Source organism: Leucoraja erinacea, chromosome 31 (assembly GCF_028641065.1).
Source record: "Leucoraja erinacea ecotype New England chromosome 31, Leri_hhj_1, whole genome shotgun sequence".
In the NCBI taxonomy this organism is placed as follows: Eukaryota; Metazoa; Chordata; class Chondrichthyes; order Rajiformes; family Rajidae; genus Leucoraja; species Leucoraja erinaceus.
The window spans coordinates 2,005,936-2,018,970 of record NC_073407.1 but is presented as its reverse complement, the minus strand read 5'-3'; the positions used below and the strand labels follow the sequence as shown (position 1 = coordinate 2,018,970).

At 43.0% G+C, this 13,035-nt stretch overlaps 1 protein-coding gene across 1 annotated transcript in view; it reads right to left on the bottom strand.

Moving 5' to 3' along the window:
- Positions 1-13,035, bottom strand: part of c5 (complement component 5) — a 148,573-nt gene that overhangs the window by 80,313 nt on the left and 55,225 nt on the right. The window contains exon 12 of the mRNA XM_055659724.1: positions 8,470-8,560. Within this exon, the coding sequence (XP_055515699.1) occupies positions 8,470-8,560 (91 nt within the window). The remainder of the gene's footprint in view (positions 1-8,469; positions 8,561-13,035) is intronic.

The window sequence follows — 13,035 nt, the reverse complement described above, 5'->3', positions numbered from 1 at the left end:
TATAACTCAATATTGTCCAATTCCATTTAAATGAACTGCAATAGCTCAGAATCTGTACTATTATAAATGTAACATGAGCATTAAACAAACGCTTCCCATCTCCTGAAGCAGCAAAGTACCGCTATTTGGTACCATTCCAGCACTGTGAATACATGCAAAAATAGGCGTGACAACCCAAGCCGTAAGCAGTCTATTGAGAATCTGTGGAACATCTATTGATTTTATCATGCAACGGCTGATTTCCCGAGCCACAGGCTGAATCAGCAAGTTATGTTTAAAATAACCATATAAGGTTGCATTATTATTATCCCCGACAAATCGGGAATCAAACTGCATAGGCCAATTCCACAGCTGGAACCTAAAGCGGCTCCTGATGACTTTATTTCAAGACCCGACTCATAAAGCAAAATGGAGGAAGACATAATAGACCATTCCTCATGCTTGTAGCGAGAATGTATCTTTTGCCACTATTATGCCACACAGGTTTGCAACCTTTGAATTAGCATGAAAACAGCATATCCATATTCGGTGTTGCATTGAATCAGAATTTCATAAATACTGTGTGGTCCCATTCTGTGTTGTCATTGATCTGTACTTAATGATACTCCAGTGGCAAATGAGATTATGTACCTTTTACAGGATCTTTTACCTGATTGCACCCTCGTGCTTATCATATGCCACATCATAGTGTATCAACATGAAGTTGAGCATGCACCTATGCATATTCACTCAATCACTCTTTAACCTATAAAATACACTTAGGGTCTATAGATAGTTGATGCCAATACTGAAGAGTTAATAACTCATGCAAATCTCCTACACCTCCAACTAGAGATGACATTTGCATTTTTCCACCTTAAGCCATAGCATCATTTTGCAATATAATGACATATTTATTGATCAACTACTGGAGCAATGCTGAATACTGTTTGTCCATCATAGTGACTTTATTAGCTTCAGCTGGTAATGGCAGTTGTATTATCAATGACCTTCATGGCCCTTTAAGCATGCTGTCAGTTCTCCCACTTGCACAACTGCATCACATCTATTACATTGCCAGTTAGTCTAATGAATAGAAACTGCTTCACAGGGCAGAGTCACAGGCCAACTATCCATTTGATAACAACCTAATTTAACTGGATAGGAGAGAACAAATTCTCAAGTAGCTTGAGACTGAAACATTGGATTTTAGCCAAATACAGCGTCAAAATATAATCCAGACAATACATCACAAGTGTTTTTGTAGACCTTTGAATGATTTATTGTTATCATACTGTTAAATTGCCTCATCATAGCAATGACTCCAAATATCTGTGATGATCATTGCACATGGAAAACCCTATGAAATCTGTTTGATCACCCTTCTTTCATAATGAACAGGCCACGCCTGCCATAATTTTGAGTCTGCCCTGAACGGCAACTGGCCCGGTTCCGATAATTCTCAAATGTCCCAAGACAACTCTTGCCATAATTCTGACCTTGACTTGAAAGACAATTCCCCATATCTCCGAGCCTGTCTTGAAGGCAAACTTGGCTAAAATACTGGACCTGGCTCAACACTCTTCTGGCCAAATTCCAACCTTCTTGGAATACTAGTAATGTCCAGTTTACCTGGTTAAAATACCTCTGAGTAGATTACAATGTCTCAATTATTTGTGTATTGCACAACCAATTGTAAATCTTACCAACTTGTTCGTGGTCACTTAGTTGTAGAGTAACTCCGGTCAGCTTTAATGCTGCTACCAGCTTCAGTGAACCGCTTCCTGCCGATGAAGCCGTGGGGTGCGTTTTCCCCTAAACTATGAATCCTTACCCGTCGTTGGCCTAATTGATCCAACAGTTTATGCTTCGTCCTTCAGATTTTGCCTGTGGAATAGGTCTTACCTGAATAGAAGATTCGGCGGGTGGCTCTAACGTCCCCTGATAGCGGTGTTCACTGCATTGTGTTGGGATGGCAACCTTCCTGCCAGGAATCGTACCTGTGACATGTGCCCTTCATTCCTTGAGGTATGCTCCACGCTATACCCTCAGCCTTGGCATCAGATTTACACTGACCCGGCATGTTCTCCTCTTCCATAAGGGAGACATTAAGCAGCCCTACTACAAGGTGCTGCTGGTGCGGCCTCTCCAACAGGCCCACCCTTCAGGGTCTGAAAATGCCCCGGTAAGCTCACCTCCATGAGGGAGACATCATGCAGCCCTTCTACAGGTGCTGCTGCCATACATTTAAGCAGCCCTATTACAAGGCGCTGCTGACGCGGCCTAGAGCAATAGGCCGGCACTGCCATAGACTCGGCATCCCCATTATGCAACGCTGTTACAAGGCACTGCTGGCACGGGCTCTCCCATCTGCCCAACACTGCCATAGACTCAGCATCCCCTTTAAGCAGCCCTGCTGCTAGCGCAGACTTTCCCATAGTCCCGCACTGACACAACTCCTGTGTTAGGGTGTATCTATCTTGAGCCTCCTCTCAATAAGGCTCCATCCTGGTCAACCTCCACATTATTCATTTTACCGGAAGGGAACCCTTCCGGCACCAGGACTGACCACTTGGGTCGATTTACCCCATATCTTGGGGACCTCTGCGGTCTGGGCTGGTGGATTTCCCCGGGAATCCCATATATATTACCGGAGAGAAAACCCCTACCGGCACCAGGGCTGACCGTTCCGGTCCGTTTAGGCCTTTGCCATCGTCAATCCCACGCAAAGCTCAGGGCCGGACAACAGTCCTGGATTGCGCTAAGAGACGTGCCGAGCATTGTATGAATGTTCTTGAGCGACTATTATGTAACATTCACTCAGCCAGTCAGTGTGCCCCAACCCCTTCCCTGTGGGAACCCTGCAGTCTGAAACCCGCAGCATAACTACTGGATTTCCCTACCGGGAATCGCAGAATCTATGTATACATCATCGGGGAAAAACCTCCCGACACCGGCATCTATATTATATCGGGTGAAAACCCTCCCGACACCCGGTCTACTAGAGGTCCCCTCCATGGGAACCCCAGCATTAATATTTATATTGGAGGGAAACCTTCCCGACCCCCGGTCTACTGCAGGTCCCCTTCCCCGGGAACCCCAGCATTAATCTTTATTATCGGAGGGAACGCCCTCCCGGCACCCGGCCTACTGGAGGTCCCCTCCACGGGAACCCCAGCGTCTCTGTGCCTATCGGACGGAAACCCTCCCAGCACCCGGAGCGCCTGGAAGCCACTGACCACCCGTCAGCGACCGACTTCGTGACACCCGACATTCCCCAGCTATCTGCTCCTGCAGCAAGAACCGGGGTTTCCCCACAGCCCATAGCTGGTTCCCTCGTCGGGCCTCGTGAATCCTCCAGCTGGAAGCCTTTGGAACAAACAAGCATAACTGAGGTTTAAAACTTACCGGGCTGGAGGAGCTCCTGCTGCCCCCAACCGGTCGCCTGCACCAATGCGTCTGACGTAATGACGCACGTGTGGCTGAACGGGGCTTCTTCACGTAGTCACTCACGTGACTCCGAAGTAAAATTTGTATCAGTCTCTTAAATGAAATTCTTCAACGCTAAATTGGATGGAATGAAGACTATTTGTCAAGCATGGTTTTTAAATAGTGAATTGATTAAATAAATGTAACAACAGTGCAGATTTCTAATATGCTAAAAACATCTGAAAACTTCAGCAAGTTCCTCTTCAAAAAACTTTCACCAATGTAAACAAATGCTACAAATAAACCAGATATCTTTTAAAAATGTAAAATGCAAATTACATAAACCTTTATTAAAAAAAAACAATATAACATTTTAAATGCATTTGCACAGGCAAAATCAATTCTATAATCTATTCTGTCCATAATCTAAATTGTTTGGACTGGAGGATTACTGTTATAATTATTTTGGATTGGATAATATTGCCTTATTTGTAACATGAATTGGCCATTTTTATAAATCTACAAATATTAATGTATGTAGTTGAAAATATGTGGAGTTTCTCACTATCTTGTTAAAATTGACTATTGAATTGAGAAAGTGTTGATGCATTAAAGGTAATTTGTGTGTTGAAATGAAATGAAGAGGGTTACTGTTAAACAAGATATAATGAATGACTGAAAATGTACAAAAATGCAAATGGTGGAAATTTGAAGTTGGAAAATACTGGAAAAACATGCAGGTTAAGGACTATCAGATTTCCGATCTGTACCATAAACTGGTCTCTTTCCATAGTTGTTGCCTTAACTTCTGAATTTTTTTTCTAGCACATTGGTTTTTAGACATGGAGCAGTTCAGCACAAGAACAGGCCTTTCGGCCCACAATGTCTTCACCAAATATGATGCTAAGGCCATCACTCACCTACCTGCGTATAACCCATATGCAATAATTCTCTTCATATCCATATGTCTAATCAAAAGTATTTTAAACTAATGTATCTGCTTCAACCACCACCACTCACCACTTTCTGTGTAAAAAACTATCCCCACACATCTGCTTTACATTTGCTCCTCTCACCTTGAATCTATGTCCTCTGGTATTTGATTTTCTATCCTGGGAAAATGATTCTGACAGTCTATCCTATCTATGTCCCTCATAATTTTTTATACTTCAATTAGGTCTCTCTGTAACCTTTGGCATTCCAGAGAAAACAATTCAAGGAACAAGTCAAGGAAGACTCTCTCTAACTTCTACAGGTGCACAGTAGAGAGCATGCTAACCGGTTGCATCGTGGCTTGGTTCGGCAATTTGAGCACCCTGGAGAGGAGAAGACTACAAAAAGTAGTAAACACTGCCCAGTCCATCATCGGCTCTGACCTTCCTTCCATCGAGGGGATTTATCGCAGTCGCTGCCTCAAAAAGGCTGGCAGTATCATTCAAAGACCCACACCATCCTGGCCACACACTCATCTCCCTGCTACCTTCAGGTAGAAGGTACAAGAGCCTGCAGACTGCAACAACCAGGTTCAGGAATAGCTACTTCCTCACAGCCATCAGGCTATTAAACCTGGCTCAGACAAAACTCTGATTATTAATAACCCATTATCTGTTATTTGCACTTTACCAGTTTATTTATTCATGTGTGTATATATTTATATCATGGTATATGGACACATTTATCTGTTTTGTAGTAAATGCCTACTATTTTTTTTTTCTGTGTGCTTAAGCAAAGCAAGAATTTCATTGTCCTATACAGGGACACATGACAATAAACTAACTTGAACTTGAACTTGAAGTCTGTCCATTTTTCCACGTAGCTAATGCCACCCAATCCCAGGCATCATTCTGGTAAAACCGATTTGAAAGCCTCCACATCCTTCCTGGAGTGACCAGAATTGGAGCACACAAAACTCCAAATGCAGCCAGACCAAAGTCCAATAAAGTTGTATCATGACTTCCTGACTCTTATACTCAATGCACTGACCTATGAGAACAAGCATACTTACATTTGACCTTGGACAAATCGTATCTGCCATTTCTCAGCCCATTTCTGTAGCTGATCTACAGTGCATTCAGAAAGTATTCAGACCCCTTCACTTTTTCCACATTTTGTTACGTTACAGCCTTATTTTAAAATGGATTGTTATTTTTTTTAGCATCAATCTACACACAATACCCCAGAATGAAGAAGTGAAAATAGGTGTTTATAATTTTTTGCAAAATAATTAAAAATAAATAACTGAAATATTACATTTACATAAGTATTCAGACCCTTTGCTATGACACTCAAAATTGAGCTTAAGTTCTGAAGAAGGTTAAGTCTGAAGAAGGGTTTCGGCCCGAAACGTTGCCTATTTCAATCAATCAATCAATCAATCAACCTTTATTGTCATCTTGCAAGCAACAAGTACAGTGTAAAATGAAAAGACGTTTCCCAGTGAATAGCGGAGCCTCGCACATGAAATTTAAAACACTTCTCACATAGTAACACTAAAAAAAACAATCCAGTCCCTGATGGAACAGAATAAATAGTTAAAATCAGGTAAAAAAAACACAATGTTAAAATACAGTAAACCAATCATAAAAAAATGTCCGGGGCCGCTGATTTAAGTGGCCAGTGCCAGTTATTAAAGTGTCCGTGCCAGCCGCAGAGTCAAGTCAAGTGACTGTGAGTGCAGAGTGACTGTTTGCTCACAGCCTGTGGTAGGACAGCTGTTTAGCAGCCTCGTAGTCCGGGCTTTGATGCTTCGATATCTCTTGCCTGATGCAAGAGATCCAGGTGGTGTGGAGGGGGTGCAGTCCTGCAAAGACAGGGTTCTTGTCGAGGGTAGGGGACGCCGAAACGTCTGCCTATACCCTTCCCTCGCTCTATAGATGCAGCTGCTGCACCCGCTGAGTTTCTCCAGCTTTTTTGTGTACCAGGTGAGGTGTGTTATCTGCACTTGAGCTTAAGTTCATTCTGTTGCTCTGGAACAGTGACCTGGTTGCAGTCCCTGACAGGCTCTCTGTTTTAGTTTCCTCCGAGGGTAAGCTTGGACGCCAATAATCCTCTCCCGTTATCTTCCCCTCACTCGACCCTCAGCAGCCTTCCTTCCCACTAAGCAGTCCTTGCAGGTGCAGTACCACGTATTGATGCAGTACGTGAGTACAGACTCCACCGTGCCCCTGTAGAAAGTCCTGAGGATGTTGGTGGGGAGTGAGGCCTGTTTTAGTTTCCTCAGGAAGTACAGTCGCTGATGGGCCCGTTTGACGGTCCCAGTGGTGTTCCTGGACCAGGTGAGGTTGTCCGTTATCTGCACACCGAGGAACTTTATGCTTTCCCTCGCTCCATAGATGCTGCTGCACCCGCTGAGTTTCTCCAGCTTTTTTGTGTACCTTTGAGCTTAAGTTCATCCTGTTTCCATTGATTATCCTTGAGATGTTTTTACAACTTGATTGAAGTCCACCAGTGGTAAAAGCAAAAACCAAGCCATGATGACAAAGGAATTGTCCATAGACCTCCAAGACAGGATTGTGTCGAGACACAGATCTAGGAAAGGGTATAAAACAATTTCTGTTGCTTTGCAGGTCCCGAAGAGCAGTGGCCTTCGTCATTCTTAAATGGAAGAACTTGGGAATCACCAGGACTCTTCATAGAGCTGGCCGCCCGGCCAAACTGAGCAATCGGGGGAGAAGGGTCTTGGTCAGGGAGGTGACCAAGAACCCAATGGTCACTCTGACAGAGCTCCCGAACCTTCCAGGAGGCCAACTATGTCCGCAGCACTACTCCAATCAGGCCTTTATGGTAGGCGGAAGCCACTCCTCAGTAAAAGGCACATGACAGCCTGCTTGGAGTTTGCCAAAAGGCATGAGAAACAAGATTCTCTGGTCTGAAGAAACCAAGATTGAATTATTTGGCCTGAATGCCAAGCGTCATGTCTGGAGGAAACCAGGCACCGCTCATCACCTGGCCAATACCATACCTACCTTAGAGGGTCTGCAGAGAAGAAAGGGAGAAATTACCCACATATAGGTGTGCCAAGCTTGTAGCGTCATACCCAAGAAGACTTGAGGCTGTAATTGCTGCCAAACGTGCCTCAACAAAGTACTGAGTTAAGGGTCTGAATACTTACATAAATGTGATATTTCAGTTATTTCTTTTGAATTACTTTGCAAACATTTCTAAACATCTGTTTTTGCTTTTTTAGTATGGGGTATTGTGTGTAGATTGATGATACAAAAAAGAATTTAATCCATTTTAGAATAAGGCTATAACGTAACATAATGCGGAAATAGTGCAGGGGTCTGAATACATTCTGAATGCACTGTATACTTTGACAGCATTCCTCACAGCCCACTACCCCAGTAATCTTGTTGTCATCTTTTGACACAGAATATTTATATTTGAATAGAATAGTTTTATCCTTCCTCAGCCAAACGTTTGCACTTTCGGAGTGCCATGTCTGCTGTTGCCTGTGCAATAATATTTCCATCCAGATTTTTGCTTGCACATTCTTTGTCACTATTTTATCAAAAAAGGATACGTTCTGACTGACTGATATTTTCACTCTGATGTATTGTGATTGACATACAAAGACAATACCATAATGCATGAGACAAAAATGCTTTGTTATTACCACATTCCTCTTCACAGCGATCAGTGAGCAGCTGTGATCTTTGTAACCAGTGATCTTTTTCTTGTTCACAAAAGATGTAGAAGTAATTGAAGGAAAAATAAGTTGAAAGGAGAACAGAAGTGTCAGAATTAAAATCTATGAAGAAAGAAAGCCTTATGATGGATCATTAATTATGAGAAACTGGTTTTGTAACAAAAAACACGTAAGAAAAATGAAAGATGCACAATAATTTTAAACCGTGAAAGCTCAATATAAGGCGATTACTTTTTGATCAATAATCCAAAGAACATTCCGAGTTGTGAGAGGTCATTGTGTTTAAGTTTTGTGTGATATTTAAATAAAAACCTGATATCCAACGTGTGTTCTCTCAGCAGACTGTGACTTGTAGAATTCAATTCTAGGTTGCATGGTAACATCTCTGTATAGAACAGTAATGCATAAAGTACCTTTGTGAAATTTCATGAACCTCCCACAGCCAACTCTCTGGAAAATAACTGCGGATTTTTGGTGGCTCCAATTCAAACTTATTGTTCAGTTCTGGTTTTGGGATTGAAAAAAAAGTAATGAAGATGTGAACAAGAAATAGAAATTTCATTTTAACAGTTTGATGTATTCTTGATATGCGTTATATACATTAAGATATAATCCAGTAAGGAATCCAGAATAATGGTCTCTTATATATCAAATAGTCCAAATATATTTAGGGATGAAAAGAGGATGAACTTTTTTCCCACCCAAAGAGCAGTGGAACCATGGAAATTGCTCCCTCAAAAGCCTATGGATGTTCAGTCAGTTAACAATTTCAAAGAAAAGATTTTTCTATTTGAAACTTCAGATATTCAGCAATAGCAAGCAAGTGAGGTCAAAGCATTAAAGAGGAAGGGTCTCAACCCGAAACGTCACCCATTCCTTCTCTCCAGAGATGCTGCCTGTCCCGCTGAGTTATTTATTTATTTATTTATTTTTTTAATTTATTTTTTTAATGATCCTTTAATAATCCTTTACAGGAAATTACAGTGCCACAACAGCTTCAAGACAGGCATAACACCACACATTTCCTCAGATAGCTTCCATACTTAATAAGTTAAAATACAATGAATGAATACTAAAAAAATGCAAAATTATTTTTGTGCATTACTCCAGCATTTTGTGTCTACCTTCGATAACAAAGCATTGATCAACCATCTGAAAAGATCAACCATCATAAATGTCTCAACAAGCTAAATCACCTTCTTCTATTCCATGTTCAGTTAAAACAGAAATAGAGTCAGATTCATACAGTGTGGAAACAGGCCCTTCAGCCTCACTTGCCCACACTGGCCAACATGTCCCATCTGCATTTGTCACACCTGCCTACGTTTGGTCCATATCTCTCTAAACTTGTCTGTAATGTATATAATGTAATTAGCATATGTTATGTCTTGTGCGAGGGGACGCATGCGCTAGAGGAGACTCATGGTGGCGTCCTACAATAAAGAAGCTTGTTAGTTTACTCCTGTATCTGAGAGTTCTTTTGAGTCAGTTCCAAGTACCCAAAATACACTACAATTGGCGACGAGGATGGGATAGAGTTTGTGAACTCACCCGCAGGACTGTTTTGAAACACACAGGATTGTTTAACAGTTTGAACTGTAGATACGCAGTTGTTTGCGAGCGGGACAAGAGAGGCCTGCAGATCCCTTTATGCCGGGGACTGCATTTAAAACATCAGCTGTACAAGTCGGCTAGTTTTGTCACGCTATCTCTATGTTGTGTCTACGTGGCAAGATGTCGTCCTTCGAATTGTTTCTCATTTTAGACTGAGTTTTCCTTTTGTCAAATTCCTCAAGCTGAATAGTCTTTGTATAAGTTTTAGGTAAATTGTTACACCAAAACACACAACAACAGCACGAAGAGGATAAAAGAACAGAAAAGGAAAGAAAAAGGACTGTCAGAAAAAAATAAGGTTGTGTTTGGAAACAAAGTGGAACGGCACCAAGCCACAAGATTTGGCGCCAAACGGTTTTGGATTAGCGCCAAAGAAAAGAAAGGTCGGAACAGGAAGCAAGGAAAACAAGTGGGGCAGTAAGTAAGTGTCACCGAAGAAAGCAGCCGAAAGCTGGAAGCCTAACCAGCAGGACAGCGACGGTGTCAACTTACCTGGAACATTTTCCAGGGCTGTGTAGCCAAGGCAAAGGGGCAGAAGAGGCCCAGCAGCTGCCACCGACTTCATACGTTTTCCAGGGCTGTGTAGCCCACAGCCAGGCCCAGGAGCCGCCAACGACGTCGAGTGAGGGCCTAGTACCGGGTAGGTCACGGACAGGTCCAGTGAAGCCACCGACGAAACGGAGTCAGCCCGGCTGGGAGAAGAGTCAGCCCAGTCAAGGGAGAAAGCCGGCCGCGTGAGACGCGGACCAGCAGCGAGAAAAAAAAAGCCCGGCCACGCGTGAAAAACGGACCAGTCGTGAGAGAAAGCCCGGTCGCAAGAGACGGCCGTGAGCAGAGAAAGCCTGGTCGGGAGCAGAGTCAGCCCGACCGTGAGCAGAAGAGAGGATCCGGCCGCGCAAGAGCAGCGGACTGGCCGAGGGGGAAAGCCCGGACGTGAGAGGAAGTCCAGTCCCGAGCAAAGAGTGGGTCCGCACTAGAGAAGCAGGACAGCACTCAAACACTTCAGTCGGGAGTAGAGTCAGCCCGGTCGTGAGCAGAAAGTGGAGAAAGCCCGGTCGCGGGAGAAGCGGGTCCGCGCGAGAAAAGCGGGAACTAGCAGCAGTAACTAGCAGTAGTCGACTTGGCAGTGAGCCAGCGGCAGCAAAAGTAAGGGTGAAGCCGGAGGAGCCAGCAAAAGCAGCAAAAGTGGAGGTCTGGCGAGGCCAGCAGCAAAAGTACCGGTGGGGACAGCTCGAGAGGTCGAGAAGGCACTGGAGTCCATAGGCCGACAAGCTGAACCGGTGAAACCCATCAAAGTAAAAGCAGGACTGTAGAATGTAATGCGTTGGTCACTATTCCTTCACAGTAAAAGCGGGACTGTTTGGATGTAATTCATTGGTCACTGTTAATAATAGTAAATCTGTGCATAGCAGGAATATGGTTAAAATGTTCTAAATGTCTAGTAACATGAAATGTTGGTTAATAGTATACATCTATTATTATAAGAATTAGTAATAGTCAGTGGGCTGGATCACTTCTTAGTGTGTAGAAGGATTAAGTCTAGTGCAGAATACACAGTGAGAGAAAAGAAGATAGTGCACCTGAATAGCAACAGGTAGCATGGCTTTTCAAATTGTAGGAAATGTGCCCCAATTAGATTCTGGGAGTAATTTTGAGAAATGGACCAAAGTCTTGGAGGCTTGTTTCATTTCCAATGATATCGCTGCAGAGGAGAAGAAGAGAGCATGGTTCATATTAGGCTTAGGAAGAGAGGGTTATCAAACCTTACGTATGTTACTGCTGCCAGCAAAGCCCACAGATAAAATGTATGAGGAGTGTAAGGAGGCTTTAATGGCACATTTCTCGCCAAAACTTCCAAGGGTATCCAGAGGCAAGGAGCCTGAACTAAAGAGGGCAGAGAGTCTCTCAAAGCACCAAGGTCAAGTGCAAAAGGACAAAGGTCAAATGCAAATGGACACAAGTCAAGTGCAAAATGACACAGATCAAGTGCTAAGGGGCAAAGGGCAAATGCAAAGTGGTAGAAGTCAAAGGCAAAGGGAAATTGCCCTCCAAAGGGCAACCCTAGCTATTCAAGCTGCATTCAGGGGTATGAATGTATGGAGAGAAATCCGGAACAAACAGAAGGCAGCAACGGTAATACAAGCAGCATTTAGAAGGCACAGAGTATACCGTCAATACAAGGCAATGAGATTGGCAGCTATAATAGTACAAACCCATTATAGGGCACATCTTCAAATGGAAAGTGATCGCAAAACTTACATGAAGGTACGCAGAAGTGTTGTACTGCTTCAGGCAGCCTACCGTGGAATGCTTGTTCGAAGGCAACTGCGGGGCATGCATAAATCTGTCAAGGTCATACAGACTTATTATCAGATGTATAAACAGCGTCAGTATTTTAAGAAACTACGCTGGTCTGCCATTGCGGTACAGCAACGATACAGAGCATGCCAGATAAGAGATGTCCAAGTGAGACAGTATAAGAGTTTGAGAGAAGCAGTGGTGTGTATTCAGGCCTTATACCGCGGGATCAAAGCCAGAGTATTGGTAGAGAAAACCAAGGCAGCACGCTGTATTAAGTCATTCATAAGAATGTGCATTACAAGAAAGCATTTCTTGATGCAAAAGGCGGCTGTAGTCACTCTGCAAGCTGCATACTGTGGTTACCGATTAAGGGTACGGTACAGAGCTATGCGACAAGCAGTCATTTCGATCCAGAAACGATACAAAAGACTTAAACGATATAGGCGAGACTTCCTCAAACCGATTTATACAGCAGTTGTAGTGCAATATCACTACCGTGCTTATGTAATAAGAGAAATATACAGAGCGCAAATCAAAGCCACTGCTGTATTGCAAGGACAATATAGATCCTACTTCTTGATGAATAACCAGAAAGGTGATTTAAGAAGACAAATAGACGAACAGCAGAAAAGGCTTAAACGTTGCAAAGAACGGTTAAATAAATGTGTGACGATGAGCAAAAAGCTGTTAACAGAAAAGTCTAAAGAAGAGAGGCTTGTCGGTCGAGACAAAAGTATGCAGGACCGATTGTGATTAGGACACTTCAGTATAGTCCAGCATGGAGCTTCCTTCACTGAGCAATAGACAAATGTTTATGCATTGCAGAATGTCATTATACAACAAGAGCAGATAAATACGTAGCGCCAGGAAATTGAGCGACAGAGAGCGACTGAAAAACGAAAACCTGCAGTCATGTGTCAGATCCCACCTACAAATAAGGAACAGAAACAGAGGAAATGTTAACTTTAGCAGAATATCAAGAACAGGAAGAAATCTGCAAATTAGATTAGGATATTTAAAAAGGGAAGAGGCAGAGATACAGGTAGAGCTAGAGTGATTAGAAA